The sequence below is a fragment of the Liolophura sinensis genome, chromosome 7 (genome assembly GCF_032854445.1).
Source record: "Liolophura sinensis isolate JHLJ2023 chromosome 7, CUHK_Ljap_v2, whole genome shotgun sequence".
In the NCBI taxonomy this organism is placed as follows: domain Eukaryota; kingdom Metazoa; phylum Mollusca; class Polyplacophora; order Chitonida; family Chitonidae; genus Liolophura; species Liolophura sinensis.
The window spans coordinates 20,321,796-20,345,851 of record NC_088301.1 but is presented as its reverse complement, the minus strand read 5'-3'; the positions used below and the strand labels follow the sequence as shown (position 1 = coordinate 20,345,851).

The 24,056-nt window shown below is 39.0% G+C and overlaps 2 protein-coding genes across 2 annotated transcripts in view; both read left to right on the top strand.

The window, feature by feature from the left end:
* The first annotated feature begins 3,773 nt into the window (after positions 1-3,773).
* LOC135469947 (cell death abnormality protein 1-like) overlaps positions 3,774-24,056 on the top strand; it is a 116,009-nt gene continuing 95,726 nt past the window's right edge. Inside the window, exons 1-3 of the mRNA XM_064748606.1 lie at positions 3,774-3,883; positions 4,138-4,275; positions 11,008-11,247. Of these exons, the coding sequence (XP_064604676.1) occupies positions 3,829-3,883; positions 4,138-4,275; positions 11,008-11,247 (433 nt within the window). The 5' untranslated portion in view covers positions 3,774-3,828. The remainder of the gene's footprint in view (positions 3,884-4,137; positions 4,276-11,007; positions 11,248-24,056) is intronic.
* The window catches only part of LOC135469946 (receptor-type tyrosine-protein phosphatase kappa-like), a 32,115-nt gene continuing 20,766 nt past the window's right edge, over positions 12,708-24,056 (top strand). The window contains exons 1-5 of the mRNA XM_064748605.1: positions 12,708-13,030; positions 14,469-14,564; positions 15,242-15,388; positions 21,186-21,329; positions 21,742-21,879. Coding sequence (XP_064604675.1) covers positions 12,853-13,030; positions 14,469-14,564; positions 15,242-15,388; positions 21,186-21,329; positions 21,742-21,879 — 703 coding nt within the window. The 5' untranslated portion in view covers positions 12,708-12,852. The remainder of the gene's footprint in view (positions 13,031-14,468; positions 14,565-15,241; positions 15,389-21,185; positions 21,330-21,741; positions 21,880-24,056) is intronic.

Below are 24,056 nucleotides of genomic sequence, written 5' to 3'. Positions count from 1 at the left end.
ATATATGACTAGAAGGTTCAGTTAAACTCCCTTCTCTCAAATAACAACGAGTGTTCTTGTAAAGTTCCTTCAGAGCGTGATACAATACATTGAGGCTGCGATAGTTATTGTAGGCGTGTTTAAATTCTCCGCAAATGCTTGATAATAATTTTCGCGGACAAATATAATATTGTCAAGAGCTTTGTCCACTGGAATAAATAAGTATTATTCTCAGAAGGTCAGTAAATACCTTTGGCACGCTAAGTGTTTTCTTCAGAAAATGGCTGGCTGATAAAAGAGAATTACAATGTATTATTAATATGTTGGATTCGATAAAGAAGCATTTTTCTAAACAAGCTCAAGCCAATTGTCAAGCACCCTTCAGACACCGATAGGACAATCGTTTTATATAAGCTTTCATACTTATGTGTACTCTAGATCTAAAACCCCTCACAAGTAGATACCAACAGTGCAAACGTTCATTGTATATTTAGAAATTTTATCAATCAATACAAAGAGACAAAACTGTGTACATAGGCCCAGTTGGTCGGTTTGCACTGAGTTGCAGACAGACGTGCAGTCAGACAAATCAACGCCAGCAAAAACATATTTGAAAATCCACAATCGTGTGGATCGTGTGAGATAAAGCTAAAATTGCTTGCAATAAATAAAATTTAAAGTTTTTTTTTTCAATTATAGAACAAAGAAAAGGAGAGTTGGGCGGGAGGTGAAGAGCAGAAGGGATGATGTGGTGTGTCAATATAGGTATAAATATTTTATGACGTCAAGCTATGTACAAGTTTTTCCTGAACCAAAACTCTAAACATTGTAAATCCATTGCCAACCCAAAATTTCCTCACATCTCGCTTTAAAACGATACTCTCGTCAAATTATATACTACAAGAGATAAAATAGCATTCATTCATGAAGGTTATATTATACTACATGCTGGCTTCCTAGCCGGACGTACGTGGGAAGGTCTCGCAGCAACCTGCGGGTGGTCGTGGGTTTCCCCTGACCGATTTTCTCCGACCATAACGCTGCCCGCCGTCTTATAAGTGAAACATTCTTGAGTATGGCGTAAAACACAAATCAAATAAATAAATAAATTTATTATACTAAACTTGACAACAATATCAAATACGGCAGTATCAGACACTGGGTTTAGATTAAAGTCGATAGCTGTTTAGATAACTGTCTCTGGAATAATAACCTGAATAGTAATTTCTCTGTACTCATCTGATTGGCTGACAAGCTACAAACAATAGTGCTGACCTCTTAGTCTAAACTGACAGTGTAGATTTCAACCAACCATTTTCTTAACAAAAATGTATGTTTATGTATGCTTGCTTTCAGTCCTTGCTTATTCCTTTAGTAAGCCCTATACGCGAAATACTCGAAAACATATTTGTTACTATCTCCACACGACAGACCATTCGAATTTCTCGATTCAAAATAACCTGCTTTTTTTAAAAGTAAAAAATGACGTCATCCGTGTTAGCCAATGAAGGTTCGGTACGGGGAAAATACCAAACTGGCCAGTACAAATTGGTCAAAGACGAGACATACATATATAAATTAGTTAAAAGGGAGACTCCATTCCATAAAATGATTTGCGCCAAGGCTATGAGAGGTGTTAATCGGCAATTGGCAATTCATGGTAAACAGTAAAAGGACAGCCACAAATTGCAAAAATTATAACTAATAATAGCAGCGGATTGGATTCAACCCGACCCGGAATAACTAATTGTTAGCTACATCAGTTTTTATATCCAATATGGCGGTTTTATACAGTACGATGCAGGTATACCTTTGGGTTAAAATGACATAGACACAACCATTGAATGTCCTTGAAACATTAGATTTTTTGCCGTTTTGTGTTAGTAATACATGTGTCCCTAATTGAAATCAATTTTATAATAGTCACATTGCATGCACTTGAAAACCACGCGTGTACGATTTGCGGCGGACAGGTTATGTATCGTCTGAAGGGGATTCATTTCAGCCAGTTTCTTCTCTTGTTCTAAACGTCGTGTGATTTGTATAATTACGGTCAGATTGAGCAGTGGATCAAATCTCAAAATGTCTCCGCTTTATCTATTTACAGACTCAGTTAACAAGAAGCCAATTTCTTTGGGCATTTATTTATTTATTGGATTGGTATTTTACGCTGTGCTCAAGAATATTTCACTTATACGACAGCGGCCAGCATTTTGGTGGGTGGAAACCGGGCACAACCCGGGGAAATCCACGACCTTCCGCAGGCTGCTGTCAGACCTTCCCACGTACGGCTGGGGCATTTGATATAAAGTGGATCACTGAGGTTAAATTATCTAACTTGCGCTACCTTATGAGCACTAACTTCTTTGTCTTCGGGTCACAAGAGTTACAATTCCGTTCATCCAAGCAGGATAGTTATGAATAGAGTTTTCTTTATTTATTAATTTATACATTTATTTGTGTCATACGTGTTTACGTCCTACTCAGGAATATTTTTATGTTGTTATAAGGACAAACTTATGTAGAGAACATAGCATGTAATAATTCATAAGCCACGAGGAAAGGGTGACACACTAAAGAATTGGCACTTCTTAGCTACAGGGGCATAACACAAGCTAAATCGTCACAGGTAACCCTTTCAATTGTAACAGACAGATCTGGTTAAACGTGTGGGGCGAGTGGGTTTGCAAAGACGCAGGTCCTACTGAGGGGATGGTATTTCATCGATGCACCTCTGTCTCTTTGTCAGGCTATGACCTATTTACTCCACACATAAGTAAGGCATATCTCGATACAGTGTTAAAGTAAATCAGAACATTAATTACATGTATTAAATCATCAAAAAGACTCCTGCCTAGCATGACTGTTGTTTCCAAATTTTTTCAAGATTTGTAATCCTGACATGTTAGCTACAAGACGTTTTACCTTGCTGTCTGTACCTGTAGGCTTAAAGAATTAAACGTTTGGAATAAAATGTTTGTATGCGTGTATATATGTGCGTACATGTATGCTTGGGGTTTAACGTCATACTTAACAACTTTGCAGTCAAATGACGACGAGTTCTAAAGTGTACGAAGAAATACTGTGTCCATGCCGCCAAAGTATTGCCGCCACTTAAGTATCATACCCATGGAAACCAGACATGATACCCCATCCAATCATATTACACTAACTCTGGTCCAGTCCTGTTTTCTAGCCCTAGCCTCTCTGTGCTGAGTGTCAAGCCAGGCAGAGTGTACAAAATATAACGTTGCAATGAAATAAATCAGAAGTTATTATCCATATAGAGATTGTGTGATGATACCAAAATACAGTTCCACATACTTTAAATACATCTCCATTTATTTTTTAAATGAAAATCAGTTTAAAATGTCCGATTTTTGAGCAGGAGATCTCAAGATAAGAATATAGAGATTTCAAAATGTTCCCTGGGGTACATATACGTAGACGACAAATAACAGCTACCACTAGACCGAAGCATAGCCCAGACATTTCATAACATGTTTTGTGTATAGACATGTATACAGGTACAGGCTCACAAATAAAACGATTCATGACACTCATAAAGAGAGCAAATAGTGTGACACATATAACACAAAAGACTGGAGGCTAACCAGACTTACCTGCACAGAATGTGTGGTGTGAGCTAGCCCACAGTTTGAGAACCTGGCTTTAGTTTACCAAGGGTATAAATGATCACCTGAATGGGTTTTATCAAAACCAACCATCTTAATACACAGGAATTTGGGCCTAGTAAAGGCTGGTGTAGAAAGCACAGTCTGTGTAGGACAGATCGGTGACAACACCCTGAGTGAATCTCTCCTTCTACGAATCAACAGGAATACATTCATGATGCCGCAAATGTTTCTCATCTTCACCATTTTGATGCTGCTTGCTGTGAAGGGTATGTGGATTTATTTAATATATGAAACACTCGAATGCACATGTATTTACCAATAAGTGGTTAAATAAGAAACGGTAACTCAGAAATGGCATGAATACGAGATATATCTTTTATACCATTTCCGTACTTTCACTGATTCTTTTATCCATTTCACCTTCACTGGTACATACATTTCTACCACGTGGTTCAGCTAATTCAGATTACCTTGCTGTAAAACCTGGTCCTATTCACCTGTTTTGTTTCCTACCTGTCAGCTGATGGACAGACATGTCGGTTTGGACATCCAGCAGCAGACTGTCAGTATAACTGTAACTGTGCCGAGAACTGTGACCGTCAGACAGGCTGTGCCGGAAACTGTACCGCTGGCTGGGACGGACCTACCTGTCAGAGACGTGAGTATGACTTCTTTACAATGCTGGGGGGCCCAAGTTGGCTGGTTGGAATAAGACGTTGGTCTTTCTACAGACAACAGGACCTTAAAGGGACTATACCGGAGAGTTTTGGTAAAAAGAGATCATCGCAATTCAAATCGAATGTTTGCTATTATTTTGGAGTTTCCTAAATAGCTACCTTTCACGAAATATCAGCCTCTTCAGTACACGTGTTACCGCTTAAAATCGATAATAAAGTTCCTTAAATTTATAAAAACTTATAGTTAGACCGCATTGTATATTATGGTGCGTTAAGGCGGAGAATCGGCCTCAGTACAAGGAACTCTGCACCTCAAAAAGAGAAACTCTCTATAGTTGACACATTCGTTAGGCCACTTCTGTTTTCAGTTCTGTATTAATCCTCTTTTCCTGTTATATGACAAATGTGCGACTTATGAGCATTGTAAACCTTGTACTGGAGCGAGTCTATATCCGTGTTTAGGTCATAAAATCGAAAAAAAGGTAGCCTGTATACTCTAGTCACTGAGATACCTTTTTTGTTTTAGACACTGTAAAGTTTGGAAAATCACTGTACCACAGATGTAACTTTCTGACAAATACTTAAGTACGCCATTAAACACCAACCAAATCAATAAATAACAAACCTAACTTTCAGTCTTATAATTCTGATACATATTACACACACTGTAGCATGGCAAAGTAATGATAGATGACCACATGTGTTCTCAAGCAGGATTCACGTACGATTTCAGTGCAGTTGCCACATGTTAAGTATTAGCATACCGTAACAATTATTGATTATTATTCATAAAAACGCGTACTAGTATTTGATACAAGTTGGCTTATATCTTTGGTCTCACAAAAAATGCTTCCAGTCAAAAAGAAGAAATGAGCCACTAAGATTCGAAGTGTTTTTCCAAGTCCTACGTGGTTTCCAAAGTGACATCGTCAGTTCACTGTTCAACAAAATCTTCAGACGTCGACAAAAACACGTATTTTTAACTTGCTAAACCAGGACAAAACTGATTTTTTAAGTTAATGTTTTACATGTAAAGACAAAGGTTAACCAACACGAGACTTTGACAGCACGTACAAATTCATAGGTGAGCATTCCAGTAAAAATATTCTTGTCTGGGTAAAATCGATCTTCATGCGTTAAATTAAAAACATCGTTTGACCTCGAAATTGGCGGCTTTGATCGAGACTACATTTTTGGCGGCCTATTATTACTATGCAGCCATCTCTTCTATGATTATATAACTTAACTATAAGAGATATCGAGCTTTATTCACAATTATCCCTTCTCTGTTTTTGGATTTTCTGAATGTTGTCCTCTATATCTAGTTCCCTATTCGATATTCCTGGACATGGAAGCTTTTCTGTGCAAAGGAAAAGTCGTAAAGGTGGAGAGCTTATGCTGTATGTTAATTCTAACATAGAATCTGCTTTTATTTCCGTGTTTTCTTGATAACACTGGCTGCTATGAATCTCTTTTTGTATAGGCAAAAATTCTCAATAAAAATTATCTGTCCAAAATTGTCTGTCGACCACCGGGCAAATATTTGGAAGAGTTCAATAAGGAAGTTATCTATTCCAATCATTCTTCAAAAGGAAAACCAAAAAAATTATTATGGGTGACTTCAATATAGATCTTTTCAAATTTAATCATCGCCACCCATCAAAATTGTTTTTTTGAAGTTATGAAATCTAATTATTTTTTAGTCCATAGACTACTAAGCCGGTAAGGGTTCAATCGCGCTCTGCCACAGATTGATTATTTGATAATATTTTCACTAACTTCCATACCGATTCTCTGATCTCTGGAATTCTTTTTACTAATATCAATGACCACTTTTCCATTTTCCACATCAGTAAACTTGAACACGAGAAGCAGCCTACACAAAAACACTGTACAGTATCGTAAATTAACTACCTACGAAAGGGAATCTTTTATTCAGTCAATTCAACAAAAAAACAGGGATTTTGTTTACAATGAAACTTAAAACGCAAACGTTGCAATGGATGCATTCTTCCTCTTCTTCACAGCTACCCCCATCCTTCAATATTATTGATACAGATATAACCGACAATAGTGTAATCGCCAACAATGTTAATGCATATTTTCAATGATTTAAAACTGGATTCTAAAATTCCACAAGTACAAGCAAATTTTTCAGATTATCTGGAGAACCCTGTAGTCAACAATTTTCCCTTTCCAATCATTGCGTTCTCTGACGTAAAATCGTCATTGCAGGTCTTAAAACCCGTCCGATGGAATTCCCGTCAAAATTTAAAATCTAGTTCCGACAAAATAAGTACTCCCTTTTCACATATAATAAACTTATCTTTCTCGTCAGGGTGTATACCAAACTGCTTAAAGGTTGAGAAAATTTCAGTATACCAAATATGCCAATATTCAAACTGGAAAACCTGACAAATTCGTAAATTATAGACGGATATCAGTGCTTACAGGCTTTAGTAAAATATTCCACGGCTTGTTCCTTGTACAATAAACTTAATTCTGTCAAGGAAGATAAAAAGTATTCTATTGTCACCTTTCTTGATTTATCAAAACACTTTGATACCGTTAATCACGATATTTTACTTAAGAAATTAGAACTTTACGGCTTCAAGAATGTTTGTAATGATTGGACCAAGAGTTATTTATCAAAGAGATTTCATCATGTATAATTTCATAATGCACTCTCTAAACTAAAACTTTAACTTGTGGTGTACGACAGGGCTCTATTCTTGGACATCTCCTCTTTCTTTTGTTCTTAAATGACAATTAAGAATCGACTAAACTTCTTCATCTCATTCTCTTTGCCAATGACACTAGCGCAATTATCTCCTCAAATGACACTACAACCGCTATAAAAGTAATGTCTCATGAACAGGAGAAACTCAGTACCTGGCTTTGTGCAAATCGTCTGTCTTTAAACATTAACAAAACAAAATATATGTTTATTCTACCCCTGACTAAGAAAAAACAGATGCATTACCAGTTTCAACTTTTTTGAATAATCATTTTAAAAAAATTTCAAAAATTAAATTCTTAGGTAACAATAAGCCGCGTTGGACAACACATATTGATTTTATCTGTTTTATCTGTACGAAACCATCCCGTAATATAGGGATACTAAAGCATAGAAAAATGTCGTCAAAACGAAAACTCTCCTTATCCTCTATTGATCAGTCATCAACCCTTATTTTTCCTGTGGAAATATCATATGGGGTAGCACTTACATCTATCATCTCTAAGCTATCCAGCGTTTGCAAAATCAAGCACCGTTACTCTATCCAAAAGACTTCAACATAGCGTACCTCTTTTCCGCCATTTTGAAATTCTATCACTTACTGACACCATTCTGTATTCAACTTTATTACAGTCACATAAATTATTTTATCAAGAATGTGTCCCACCGAGTCATTCATTTTATTGGACCAAAATGGACCACACACATCAATACAATACCAGAGGTCGACCTTTAGATTTTTATGGCCCATATATCGAAGCAACTTATCTTATTATGCCCTATATATAACATGCCCACGGGAATGGAACAAATTAACAACAAACCTACGGCTGGTTTGTCCAACCTTTCTATGTAAATCTGAGGCCAAAAAATATTTATTGGAAATTTAGTTTCTTTTTGGTTGGTATGTTGCACATACGCTATTACATTAGCATGACACATTATTATATTTTCAAACTAATTTAATACTCTACATGTCTACTATTATATATCACGTCTACAATGTTTTACTATTTAAGTGTATCTGTTTACATTGTTACGGAATAAAACAAGCTTACTTAGAGTTTATTCCCATAATTAGTTTATTTAATCATGATTGTAATCTATTCCATCGAGGTGAATAAAAAATCAATCAAAAAAAATCAATCAATGGGCACTTTGAACAAGTTTTATACTACTTAACTGAGATCTTGAAATTTGCACTTTCTTATCGTACATCCCTGGGGCCGATTCTCCGTACCAGATAATTTTAAAACCATGTTAACACTATAAATAGTAAAGGTACGAGTTTGAAATATGTAACTAAAAGCAAGACTACCTTCGGATTCACAAAGTGTTGTTCTTTAAATATATGATTCTGTTTGCCACATGAAGACTATCCCCAATATCAGTCCATTGTTTCAAAGGTCTACTTAAGGCCAAACGGTAACGTGTAACAAGGTAAAACAAACAACCAAGTGGCCATTTTGGCTATTTCTCTATGAATCACTTGTTACATTACTGATTATAAAGATGAAATTCTCGACTTGGGTGTGAAAGTTTCATTTGAATGCAATCATACTTACCCTGTAGATGTAAAATCGGCAGCCACAATAAAAGTTAACCATTTAACAGTCACTCTAGTAACTTTCTTGCAATCATAATGTCTAAAGGGGTTTGATGAGATACTGACGTTTTCCGCGCGAAGTAGAAAGCCGTTTTCTGAACCCGTCCATTCCTACATGTACTGAAAACATTCTATGTCGAATGTCGAATTGCTAAGTCTCCAGGTGGTTAGCGCTCTGAGTTCAACTCGAACTCATGCTGGTGTCCTCTGCGGAAGGTCTGGCAGCAACTGTGGATGGGCGTGGGTTTCTCCCAGGCTCTGTCCGGTTATTCCAGACATAATGCTGCTCGCCGTTGTACAAAAATAGAATATTCTTGAGTACGACAAGTGTCATTTTTTGTGAGATTTGGATGTAAAAAAAGCTGGGTCTCACCTGGCATTTCATGACGATGGGTTTGTCCACATGCCCGTGTATCAAATTAGTAGATCGTCCTCGTTTATACCGTAATACATGTATAAACATGTTAAACTCCATGAGCCTAGTCTCAACATCAAGAACTCATTACCATGGATGACGTCATAATTTTTCACAAGCAAGTGTCACGCTGGATATTGGGCGTGGAGAGTAATTTGTTTTACAATAGCTGCACCAACATGCGGTTAGAACAAACTTCACGTAGTAATACAACCAACACTACTATATCAGGGAATACACTAGCTGTTTTTTGTAACAGACTTTCATAACACCCAACTCTAAAACGACACTGTCGTGCGATCATATAACTCAAGAAATGAAATATAATTCATTGATGAAGGCTATATTATACTAAAAGGTGCGAACAATGTCAAATATGGCAGTGTGGAAAAGAGGGTTTAAATTAAAGTCGACAGCAGTTTAACATATTGAACTCCGTCCATTATCCACCATGACACTTTTTTTTTAACAACGAAGCAATGAGTTCATCACGTCAAAACCGAGGCGATGCGGTGTAAAATCATGAATTAGAAAAGTGCTCTAACTTCATTTTCTGTGCAAGAATATGGAGGTCCAACATATCATTGTGTAGAAATTCTGTTCTCACGTGAGACTGACTATAGGCAATTGTGGTAGCTAGAATGGTGACATTTACAGATAGCTAAATACAGGCGAGTGACTAAAAGAAACAGACGACAGTTGACGAGCCCAAAATGGCTGGATACTGGAGATTTTTGGCAAAACACAGAACAGTGACTACCGAATAAAGAGGAGAAAACACATGTTTTCACACAAATATTTCTTGAAATCAAATAAATATTGTTATCTCACAATAATGCTGACCGAGGTCGTATAGATGAAAACATGAATCAAATATACTGTGTTTTGTTTGCTAGTGGAAGACTATAGTTTCAGTATCAGTCCATTGTTTCGAAGTAATTCATACAGCAATCTAGTGAGCAAACCAAGCTGTGTCACAAGCTGATTTAATTCCAGCAATAGTGATCTGTAACAAGGAAATTGAAACCAGCTCTGCCCATTTCTGTATTAACTCTTATCCGCTATAAACATGAAATTATCAACGTTTGATGTGCAAAAGCTTCACTTGATTGCAATTATACCTACCACGTGGAGGAAATATCTCCAACCAGCGTATATTCACTCTTTCAAAAGTTAACCATTTAACTGTTACTGTAAGACTTTCTGGCGGTCATAATTTGTGGAAGTGTGTTATGAGATACAAACGTTTTCCGCGCGAAGTCAAGGACGGTTTTGATAAACATCCCTCTGAAGGCCGTTTTGCGGTGTCGTCGTAACGTCCTCTGGCGTAACGTCCTTTCCTACATATAGTGAAAACGTCCACATAGGTTACCCTAGTAACTGCTTTTGACCGAACATGGTGACATCTGTGAAAAACAAACTGGAGACACCTTTGATACAAGTGTATTATTCTTAAATAAGTGTAAATATAAGTGTCGAGTCCGACATTCATATACCACTCGTAGAACGTAATAGGCGTTCCAAGTCGATAATCGCAAAATCCATTTCCAAAACAACGTTTAACACTAACTCTCAAAGACAAAGGTATGTAAGAAATTATACAAATAAGAAATAAAGCCGGTAACACACAAAAGAGAACCACAGCCACTCAGTAAGCCAGTTTGTAGAAGATTTGGAGGTAAAAGTTGGGCCTCATTTGCAAAACATATTCCTACATCTCATCCACATATTGCAATCAAACGTTGAATGTGTGCAGGCCTCCAAAAGATATTATGTATTTCACTACATCCATAGTTAACTTCTTGTTATTCATGTCCTGTAGAAAGATGGAATAAAAACAGATCACGATAATACTTTTTACATTTGATGATTCTTATTTACATGTACATGATGTTTATAACATACGATTTGTTGTGTAATATTAAATTAGAAATTGCACCAATTTGACTTCGTAGGTAACGTGGCGCTGCACCAGACGACGTACCAATCATCTGACTATAATGATACTGAGCGGTTCTACACATCTGAACTCGCCGTGGACGGTAAAGTGGGTCATTATCTGCAGGAAACACCTTGTACTCACACACAGAATGATTTACGAAGCTGGTGGATGGTAACACTGAACAACACGTACAGTATTTACAGATTCCAGATTTACAACAGGGTCGAAAAATGTGGTACATTATACAAACCATGTAAGTGATTATAACCTGTTAGAGGAATGCCAAAGAATGTTTAAGAAGGATTTACTCACAACTGAGCTCGTAATTCAAAACGTGCATGCCCTATTTTAATATGTAATGACAGACCCGCAAGTTACATGCAGATTACGTATGATACTTGTAAAACTGTTTTGGTTACATGGGCGGGAAACTCCGTGGCCGAGGTGGTTAGGACGCCAGCACAGCGTGATGACACTGGAGCCTCACACCAATCCAGTCGCTGTGAGCTCAAGTCCAGCTCATGCTGGCTCCTTACTCCGGCCGTACGTGGGAAGGTCTGCCAGCAATCTAATGATGGGCGTGGGTTTTAACTGGGTACTGCCCCTGCTTCCTTCCACCATAGTGCTGGTCGCCGTCGTACAAGTGAAATATTCTTGAGTACGGCGTAAAACACCAATCAAATAAATAAATAAATATACAAACCAAGTTTTGGTTGCACGGCGAAACCGTTATAGCCGAAGCAAGCCATCGGCGGTCAAGGTTTATCTTCTCCCTTCTCTTAGTATCCCTTCAACACGTCGGGACAGTATGTGATCGACACCATACCTGGAACCTAACGTCAAAACCAAGAGATACAGGAAAACGTTGTTCAACGATGGGTTAGTAGTAAGTGTGATCTAATCTGATACAAGAGCAGGTGGATTTGTGTTAAGTGATCCGGTTAGGTGATCCAATTGTCATTCAGTTTTACGCAATGAGGAGTCTCACCAGGTCTAATCACAGTGGTCACGTAACTATCACAAGTTGTTCCTGATTATGTTTCGGGCCTGCAGGTATGGGATGTGACTGGTTTCGAGTTACAGTTCTACATGTGTCTATGTAACATGAATTATTGTGACCAGTATTGTGGTTCATCGAGATGTTCGTTTTCTAGATGTGTGTAAATCTGAGCAACAACTGTTTCCTTATTCTCGGATCGACTGTCATATAGTGAAAAAATCGGCTAAAGCAATGCGAGTAAGTTTATGACTTCGTAGTAGAAGGTAATAAAAATCGATATACGTACCGGTGCGTTTTTTTCACCGATAACAGTTATAATCAGTTATAAATCGATGCATGAGATAAATCTTTGCTTGCATTACTTCAGCAAAAATATAAAAATAAAAAATAGTAATACTTGTAACTAAAGATTGCGGAGCAAAATATCTGACAGGTGTCAAAGAAACGCATCGATTTACTTTCAACAAAAGGCATGAGAAGCTGAAAGCACACAGTCGATCATCGCTGATAAATGTTTATGCGTTATTACTGTGATATTTCTACGCTCTTGTTCATAGGAACTATGAACCCCAAAGCACAGAAGCCAGAAATGATGATTGTGGGGCATATAAGAAGAGGAAATCAACAGGGTTCATTACAGATAAACCTTAGAATCTAAAGCGGTGACACATCTTGAGATTGTTTTGCCATAATGCTCTCGAGATGAGAACTATCAGGTTAACTCGAAGTTCGGCGTCCTTATTTACGTAAATGTAGGTAAATGAATTTGACTCACACGAAGACAGTCCGGTATTGTATGTTACGTGTACATACATTCCAGGCGGTTCACGACTGAACAGCTTTACTCTGAGTGTGGGGATGAACAATCAGAGCTACACTACATGTTATACAGACACGACAGACAGTGACAAAGGTCCTGGGGATATCGTCAACGGTAGTTGTAACGACAGTAAGCCGACAACAGGAAACACGGTCCGGATAAGCTTACCGTCGAATTTATCAACACCGTTGACACTTTGTCAAGTAAGACTGTTTGGTAAGCAAGATTAATTGCTTATAATATTTTGATTGAGACACTGTTGTTTCCATTACATCACAATCAATAGGTTTAGGGAAAGTGACCGATGTATTCATTTGATTGTTATTTGGTGATGTACTCAAAAAAATGTTTTACTACTACGACGTCTGTCGGTTTTCTTGGAGGGAAACGGGTAAAACCACAGAGAAAGCACAGAGCGTCGCAATTTACTTAAAAAAACACCTGATTGAAAGCCTCATACGAAACACGAGGCGTTACATGGATCGGAAAGTGTGGTTAGCGTTAGTGAGCCTAAGCAACCATCAGACCGTTTCCTCGTACCATTCCTCATATCAACCCCATATTAATGCCTATTCAACAAAATGATTTTTTTTTTCTGATCTGTTTGACTAAAACAAACTTACTAGTAGATCAATTAACAGGATTGTCATCAGAGTGCCATTAGATGTTCAAACACACGGTTCCTGCTTGAAACATTTCCCGGGCGTTAGACCCCAAAATTACACGCCAGCATGTATCAATGGCTGGAACGCTTCACCAGAAATTTAAATCCACATACTTCATTTTCTGATGGTTCTCATGATTATTTTATAGATTTTATATTATCTTTACGAAGTTTTGATGGTTTTTATAATTATACGATTGTTTTCACGATCTTCCGATAGTTTTCAAGATCTTCTTATGATCTTTACGATCTTTTCATTGTCTTCACATCTAATGAACTTCACGATTTTCCAATTCTTGCAATTGTCATCATGATCTTATCATGGACTTCACGATTTTCTAATGGTCTTCTGGATCATCTGATAATCATCAGTATCACTTTCCATGCACACCATTATACAAATTACATCCTGCAATTAAAAATATATATGGGATAATGCACAATAAAGGTTAAATATCATAAATATTTTTTGAGGGAGATGTGAAAAGATAACACAAGAGACCGTTCACCAAAAAAAAAAAAAAAACATATTTATGATATCCAACTTTCGCTGTGCAATATTCTATTTATTATTTAAATTTTGACAATATCGTGATTTTGTGTATATGAAGTTTAAGCAATGTTTTTATCTGTAGGCCCTCACAGACTTGTGTATATAGCGTAAAGTCGCACATGACGTCGTGTCTTGTTGCGTGACGTAAGAAATGTTAAAGTTGACTGAACTTTGACTGGAAAAGTTGGGATTGGAATTTCACAAAACACCATGTTTCTTTTTGACGTCATGTTGTCGGGGAGTGTAACAACAAAAGCAATATCTATCTCTAGCCAATGAGATATCTCTTTTGTTAGTAAAGGAAATCCTGACATTTCACCTTTATACAAATAATAAATTGTTATCTACAAGTCTTCCGATATTCATGTAAGTAATAACGCTGACTGTGTGTCATAAGCTTTCACAGTATGATTATTATTATTATTCCACTGTTATAGTTTGTTCCGAGGGCTGGTATGGAGAGATGTGTGACAACGAATGTGTGACAGACACGTGCTGCTATCGATGTGATGACCATGGACTTTGGTGTGAAAGTAAGCGGCAGTCAAGTACTCAGATCTACAAACCTTCACAATGTAGATGTACACAAGGCCTCTTGGTATCTAGATATAAGACATTTTATGAAACCATTTGTATGCATTATTACAACGCGACAAATATTCGAAGACTACGGGAGACTTACTTCTGTAAAGGCCGAGACAGTTTGTTTTAGCGTAATTACTGGACAGTTTCTGTGGAAAGATACGATTGTCAGCCATCGTGCTCTACGTTGTGTAGGACGACAGATTTGCTGTCACACGTGGAGAAGTGTAGGTTAGCTAAATTATATTTTCGTCTGAACTTCAGTTATGCGCACGTCACATGTTTCGCCGTTCATATTCAGTCTGTGTTTGTATCAGGGAAAACTGTAAAACCCTTTCCTTTTAAAGTAAATAATATTTTTACGCTACTTGAAACTTTCATTTATTATGAGAAAATTATGTTGTAATTACGAGAAACGTTATATAGTATATTGACACGATATATAATTATATTCAAGATATTTGTCTTCTCTACTAGGCTAATCTCATTGGTTGAGAAATAAGATTTCCTGCACTCTTAATTTTGTATGCACTATATTTAAAATGTGTCCTTTAGTTTGATTTCGTGAATGTGATTTTCACTTCAAGAAATATGAAATTAACAATATCATTGTGTTTTTTCTCACTAGAGTGTGTGAATGGCCGATGGGGTACAGACTGTGGTGAGGAATGTGGACATTGCTGGAATAATACTGCTTGTGACAAGGACACTAGTGAATGTCCGAATTTATCACCCAGGTGTGAGAGTGGCTTTCAGGCTTACAATTGTACATCAAGTAAGTGTTTGGAAACTACTTCTTCTCTTTGCATGATCCCGTCCTAATTTCGCGCTTTATACCCTGTACTTTCTAAATTCTTTGGTTATTTTTGCAGGTAAGTGTTGGCCTGATTTTTTTATCACCCGACGCTTCATCCATCATATAAAAACTGTGCATTTTTTTTATAAAATATAAACAAAGAGTGAGTGAGTGAGTGCTTGGGGTTTAACGTCGTTCTCAACAATTTTTCAGTCATATGACGACGAAGGAATCATTAGGGTGCATGTACGTGTAATGTGCCTCCTTGTTGCAGGACGGATTTCCACCGCTCTTTTGATTAGTGCTGCCTCACTGAGACGACTTACCGAAGGCAAGCAAGCCGCCCCGCCCGAGCCATTATACTGATACGGGTCAACCAGTCGTTGCACTATCCCCTTCATGCTGAACGCCAAGCGAGGAAGTTACAACTTCCTCTTTTAAAGTCTTAGGTGTGACTCGATCAAAGATTGATCCTGGATCTACCGGTCCCAAAGCGGACGCTCTACCAACTGTGCTATCCGGGCCGGTCTATAAACAAAGACGTACAGCGTACAGAGCAAAGCCACGACAATGTGATAGTTGACATACAGTCACATGTATTGAGTGAAATACGACCGCTTGTCAGTTCACTTCAGTTGGGGTTTTGTTCTAATTGTTCATTAAATTGTTTAAATAGTAGCAAATTACACAACCTCCAGCGCCAAGCCGTAAACAGAATTATAGGTTTCAAAAAATTGCAGCGATTTGCATTGCAATTAACTGGACTGGCTTAGAATTACTGAAAATGCTAAATTGCAATGAACTGGACCGGCCTAGAATTACTAAAAATGCTGAATTGTAATGAACTGGACTGGCCTAGAATTACTAAAAATGCTGAATTGTAATGAACTGGACTGGTCTAGAATTACTAAAACTGATGTATTGTAATGAACTGGACTGGTCTACAATTACTAAAAATGCTAAACTGCAATTAACTGGACTGGTCTACAATAACTAAAAATGCTGAATTGTAATTAACTGGACTGGCCTAGAATTACTAAAAATGCTCAACTGCAATTAACTGAAATGGCTCAGAATTACTAAAAATGCTGAATTGCAATTAACTGGACTGGCCTAGAATTACTAAAAATGCTCAACTGCAATTAACTGAAATGGCTCAGAATTACTAAAAATGCTGAATTGCAATTAACTGGACTGGCCTAGAATTACTAAAAATGCTCAACTGCAATTAACTGAAATGGCTCAGAATTACTAAAAATGCTGAATTGTAATTAACTGGACTTGCCTAGAATTACTAAAAATGCTCAACTGCAATTAACTGAAATGGCTCAGAATTACTAAAAATGCTGAATTGCAATTAACTGCACTGGCCTAGAATTACTAAAAATGCGCAACTGCAATTAACTGGAATAGCTCAAAATTACTAAAAATGCTGAATTACAATTAACTGGACTTGCCTAAAATTAATAAAATGCTGAATTGCAATAACTAGACTGGTCTAGAATTACTAAAAATGTTGAATTGCAAATTAACTGGAATGGCTCTGAATTACTAAAAATGCTGAATTGCAATTAACTGGATTTGCCTAGAATTACTAAAATGCTGAATTGCAATAACTAGACTGGTCTAAAATTACTAAAAATGTTGAATTGCAATTAACTGGACTTTCCTAGAATTACTAAAAATGATGAATTGCAATTAACTTAACTGGCCTAGAATTACTAAAATGCTGAATTGCAATAACTAGACTGGTCTAGAATTACTAAAAATGTTGAATTGCAATTAACTGGACTTTCCTAGAATTACTAAAAATGATGAATTGCAATTAACTGAACTGGCCTAGAAGTACTAAAAATGCTGAATTGCAATAACTAGACTGGTCTAGAATTACTAAAAATGTTGAGTTGCAACTAACTGGACTTTCTAGAATTACTAAAAGTGATAAATTGCAATTACATTTAACACACAAAATTTTAAAAGAAGGCAAAGGGGCAAGGCCCTGGCGAAGCTTAGTCCATCAGCAGAGACCTGGTTTATGCAGCGATACAATATAAATAAAGACATACAGCATAGAGAGTAAAACCAGAGAAGCGACGATATTGTGATAGCTAGCAAATGGTCACCGGTGAAATACGGCCTCAATACATGTCAGTTTACCTCAGTTGGAGTTTATTTTAACTGTTCATGTAAATGCTTAAAGGAGATCCCCAACGACTTTATTTTCACACTAATTGTCCTCAAGACGCAATACTTAATTTTAAAAATATTATCTTAGCTATTTCTATTCTAAAAAATGGTAAACTTGGACTCTCTGCCTGTCTTGTCGACGCGAAGGCCTGGTCGTGTGACCTCCAGTAACACCTGCCCGGGCTATGAATTGAATAGCCCTGCAAAGCATTGCCGAATCCATGCATTAGGCCTAGGTGTGCTCTTCCACGATTGGTCATCGTACGACTTAGTCCATAATTACCCTACGTGTGCACCTCTTAATTAGCACCCTGAAAATCATACAAGTAAAACACTTCTGCCACAAATATTTTGAAAGATACCGGAGTTGTTTCAGATCCTTGAAGAGCGTGTACAGCATAGCGACTTGGCGATACGATGACCGATTTTCACTCACATTCGTAGATGACGCAAACGTGCTCCCCTCTGGTTTGTCTGCCATGAATTGGACATAGTAGTACCCGTGAAAAATTTGGCATGGTTTCACAGCCCACAGACTATAATGTTTATGGCCAGGTCGAGCGATACCCGCTGCCATGCGAGGATCCATACTATCGGGCCAGCGGATCGTGAGTTGTAGTGACGAGGTAGAAAGGTTTGTCGCTCAACACCAGTGATAGTAACAATAGAGCTCACCTGTAATATTTACCCCCCCCCCCCTCCAAAAAAAAATAAAAAGAAAAGAAAAGGCTCGAGTTATATTGAATAGAAACAGTGATTGATAAAATGCCCATTTAAACTTTATCTGAGTCCCGTTACGGGCATCAAGGTACGGCATGCTGTAAGGTATCCCGCACCCGATGTGCGTGGTGTGAACAGGAGGGCCGCTCTGTAGCCTCGTGGCAATTCCAGCGGATCCCTACAGTTCGGGTCACAGCCTGTTGTTTCAAACAAGCAAGTAACCATACAACTTCTGCATTCTATGAGTGAAAATCCCGACTTTTCTTTTCTTTTTTATTTGTTTTTGGGGAGCGGGATATAAGCCTCATCCTTCGGTCTTCCCTTTTTGTATAGCATGGTAGAATTAGCAAGTCTCATACATGTACGACTACAATCGATCGAGTCCTCCGTGATCAAAGGGTGTTTACGATGATATAGCTGATCCATTTTTTCTCAGTCTGTGGCATAAAAATGCCTGCATCACAAGGATGGCTCAGCCGTAATTGGGGTAGATTTTCTGATGTCTGATCACCAAAATCTACCGTTTTTCTTCCATATTAGACGTTTTAATCGATCGAAATGGATTCAGGAGACATTGAACTATCAATATGCAGTTTGGAAGGCCAAGCATTTAAGTCAGAATTAAGTAAAACAATACAATGATGTAAACTGACGTATTGATTTAGAATTACCGGTACTCAAAATCCTGTCTTGTCATCACATTTAACACACACTAACATTTAAACAATGCAAAGGGACCAGGCCTCGCGGAATCAAAGAATCTTGCTTTATATAGGAATACAATATAATTAAAGACGTACAACATAGAGGGTAAAACCAAGGCAGCGACGACAGTGTGGTAGTTACTAAATTGTCACATGTAACAGGTGAAATACGTCCTCCTACCAAGTACCAGATTGACGGGCCAGCTGTTTCTCATCTTTACTTTCCGATACAAGTATCCTTACAACAGATTCTCTCCCTGTCGTACCAAATCATTTTGCAAAATGTCATCTATTTTGCAAAATATATTTTGTCTTCACCGAGCACAAACAGACAGATAAAAATTGTTGGTGTTGCATTCATTTTAATGACTCAAGCCAAAACAAAACAACAACATAAGTGAGATCACTATAAAGTCAATTGGTAGACATACAAATAGCACGTGAACTTAAAATGTGCAGAGGTTAATTTAGGTCTTAATTCAAGAGTAGCATAGATAAGAAGTTAATGGGATATAACTAGTCTACAGCCTATAAAATATAACTTCAGCTCGACCTGTCTAGAATGGTAGTACATGGGCATCAAGTATAAAGTCTGCTGCACTTTAAGAAAGTATTACACACATAATAGTTAGACAGAATTAGGCACAAGTAATGCATAAGTGTAGAGGCACAGATTCATTTTGTGATTCGTCACACTTTCTGGACAAAATAGATCTATGTTTTTGTGCACTTGATTGATGTGACTGATGCAGAATTAGTTTAAAAATATTGCAGTGATGATAGTGTAAATTTTTAGACGTCACTAGTGTAGAATTACTCAACATGCAGTGTTGTCATCACATTTATCCTGGGGCTAGTACATTAGTCCCAGATTTAATATGCAATGACATTAAAACAATGCAAAAGAGATTAGGCTTCAAGTAAAAAAGCCGGATAAAGACGTCAACATACCATCGTACTATATCCGACGCCTCATGCCATCTCGAGCGATGGCACGAAGCGATGGTCATCGCTTCGTGTCATCGCTTCGTGTCATCGCCCTCCCAGAGCAGTGCTCTGTAGGCTTCATTTTAATTTCGTGCCGCTGATATTTTTATATATACGTTGAGCGTTGAGCGCTTATCCCTAGGCGTGTACGCACAAAAAGCCAAACCACAGTCTCTTTCCTTCAGTCAGACGCCTATATTCAGCTATTTGTAAAATCGGTCATACTCGGTACAAAAATCACCTTTCTTTAGTATCAGGTAAAACCACAATATATATTGCACGTTTATATTATTGCAAGGAAAATTCAGTTAGACTATATATAAACTATAGTAATAAAATGTATGTACCATAATGCACAACATTACTTCTCTTAAGGCCGATGGCACGACGGCATGAAGCGATGACTCCATGGCACGATGCGATGGTACATCGCTAGTAATCGCTTCGTGCCATTGTGCCATTGTGTTTTCGTTTAGTGCCATCGTCTCATCACATCATGCTTTCACTTCGTGCCATCGTCTCATCATTTCGTGCCATCGTGTTATCTCATCGCTGATGGCATGATGGTGCGAAGATGGCCTTATCCATATTTAAGGATGCTTACATGTAGGTTTATTCCTGGTTTATTCAGGTAAAGCTAACTCATTCTCTCTTTTCTCTGCGTTTTCCTTTGAGAACCGAAAATTATTTTCCTATGTACATTATGGAAAAATACGTCACTGTTAAGTTATTTATATATTTGGTGGTTTACGCCGTACCGAGGAATATTTTACTTTACGCAGCATTATGGTGGGAGGAAAACGCGCAGAGCCCGTGGGAAACCCACGACCATCCGCAGGTTACTGGCAAACATTCCCACGCATGACCGGAGAGGAAGCCAACATGAGCTGGACTTGAACTCCCAGCGACTGCATTGGTGAGAGGCTCCTGGGTCACACTGCTGTTCTAACCCACATTGTTGTTTTACATATGACTTGCCGGTACAAGATTTTCTTCATTGCACTGTGTACAATGCCAGAGACTTTTAATTCTGGTTAGATAACTTTGAAGTTACACATAGCAAAGCTGTAACAGGGGATGTGGATACCTGTATATGTAGTGAAAGCAATTATATAATGCTGGTTTTTGACTGAATACAAGTATTAGCTGAAGGTGTTATACATTCGTCTCACGACCAGACTGCAGCTCGTATACATGGGGTCCTGACTGTAAGGAGACCTGTGGTCAGTGTCATGGCGGAGCTGTCTGTGACCGGGTAAGTGGGGACTGTCCCTTGGAGAATCCTCGCTGTGCCATAGGATATACAGGACCTCGTTGTGAACGTAAGTCACTGGAAGTTCTAACTCCATTTAGGTATGGAGGTAGCCATGATTTAGGGTGAAGAAATGTCTATTCGTGTTACTCCCTTAGGAAGCTGTGTTAATCTTTCTCAGTTGAAGCGTGTAAGATTGAGAAGAATATTGCGTTTTAAGGTTAAGTTTTCAGAAAATATGGATGATCTTTAGAATTTGAGAGTTAGTCCTAAAGGTCCGGCGTGTTTCATTGGTGACTTTGGCGTGTAGAAAGAACTTCCCTGGGAATCCCGTGAACACAGAAACACACAATGCCTTTTGTCGGCCATTTATCAGACAAACTAAGCGTAGGGGGCCTACATATATTAGTTCAAATTTATGTTTACTTTTCGTGTAATATTAATCCAGCTGGCTTACCTTGTATGATATATTACATCCCCAGCTTGCCCCGGTGGTACATTCGGTGACCACTGTCAGGAGAAGTGTGGACAATGTAAGGACGGGAGCCACACGTGTGATCACGTGAACGGCACGTGTACCAGCTGTGCAGACGGATGGCTGCGTGACCTCTGTAAAGAAGGTACGCATAGGCCATAATAGTTTACAATTTGTTTGAAATGTAGAGATCTTTGAATTCGAAAAAGTTAAATTTCTTTCGAAAAGTAGCGCGGTTTAATCGCCAGTGTGGGGATAAGTTTATGGCAGTTGGTGGGATCCATTGGTGATAATCCACACGTATAAGGCTACGGCTGGTGTGTGTGAGGGAGGATGTCATACTGGTGTGTGTGAGGGAGGATGTCATACTGGTGTGTGTGATTGAGGATGTCATACTGGTGTGTGTGAGGGAGGATGTCATACTGGGTGTGTGTGAGGGAGGATGCCATACTGGTGTGTGTGAGGGAGGATGTCATATTGGTGTGTGTGTGAGGGAGGTTGTCATACTGGTGTGTGTGTGAGGGACGATGTCATACTGGTGTGTGTGAGGGAGGATGTCATACTGGTGTGTGTGTAATTGAGGATATCATACTGGTGCGTGTAAGGGAGGATGTCATACTGGTGTGTGTGAGGGAGGATGTCATACTGGTGTGTGTGAGGGAGGATGTCATACTGGTGTGTGTGTGAGGGAGGATGTCATACTGGTGTGTGTGAGGGAGGATGTCATACTGGTGTGTGTGAGGGAGGATGCCATACTGGTGTGTGTGAGGGAGGATGTCATACTGGTGTGTGTGAGGGAGGATGTCATACTGGTGTGTGTGAGGGAGGATGTCATACTGGTGTGTGTGATTGAGGATATCATACTGGTGTGTGTGTGAGGGAGGATGTCATACTGGTGTGTGTGAGGGAGGATGTCATACTAGTGTGTGTGAGGGAGGATTCCATACTGGTGTGTGTGAGGGAGGATGTCTTACTGGTGTGTGTGAGGGAGGATGTCATACTGGTGTGTGTGTGAGGGAGGATGTCATACTGGTGTGTGTGAGGGAGGATGTCATACTGGTGTGTGTGTGAGGGAGGATGTCATACTGGTGTGTGTGAGGGAGGATGTCATACTGGTGTGTGTGAGGGAGGATGTCATACTAGTGTGTGTGAGGGAGGATGTCTTACTGGTGTGTGTGAGGGAGGATGTCATACTGGTGTGTGTGTGAGGGAGGATGTCTTACTGGTGTGTGTGATTGAGGATGTCATACTGGTGTGTGTGAGGGAGGATGTCATACTGGTGTGTGTGAGGGAGGATGTCATACTGGTGTGTGTGTGAGGGAGGATGGCATACTGGTGTGTGTGATTGAGGATGTCATACTGGTGTGTGTGAGGGAGGACGTCATACTGGGTGTGTGTGAGGGAGGATGCCATACTGGTGTGTGTGAGGGAGGATGTCATACTAGTGTGTGTGAGGGAGGATGTCTTACTGGTGTGTGTGAGGGAGGATGTCATACTGGTGTGTGTGTGAGGGAGGATGTCATACTGGTGTGTGTGATTGAGGATGTCATACTGGTGTGTGTGAGGGAGGATGTCGTACTGGGTGTGTGTGAGGGAGGATGCCATACTGGTATGTGTGAGGGAGGATGTCATACTGGTGTGTGTGAGGGAGGATGTCATACTGGTGTGTGTGAGGGAGGATGTCATACTGGTGTGTGTAATTGAGGATATCATACTGGTGTGTGTGTGAGGGAGGATGTCATACTGGTGTGTGTGTGAGGGAGGATGTCATACTGGTGTGTGTGTAAGGGAGGATGTCATACTGGTGTGTGTGAGGGAGGATGTCATACTGGTGTGTGTGAGGGAGGATGTCATACTGGTGTGTGTGAGGGAGGATGTCATACTGGTGTGTGTGTGAGGGAGGATGTCATACTGGTGTGTGTGAGGGAGGATGTCATACTGGTGTGTGTAATTGAGGATATCATACTGGTGTGTGTGTGAGGGAGGATGTCATACTGGTGTGTGTGTGAGGGAGGATGTCATACTGGTGTGTGTGTAAGGGAGGATGTCATACTGGTGTGTGTGAGGGAGGATGTCATACTGGTGTGTGTGAGGGAGGATGTCATACTGGTGTGTGTGAGGGAGGATGTCATACTGGTGTGTGTGTGAGGGAGAATGCCATACTGGTGTGTGTGAGGGAGGATGTCATACTAGTGTGTGTAAGGGAGGATGTCATACTGGTGTGTGAGGGAGGATGTCATACTGGTGTGTGTGAGGGAGGATGTCATACTGGTGTGTGTGAGGGAGGATGTCATACTGGTGTGTGTGTGAGGGAGGATGTCA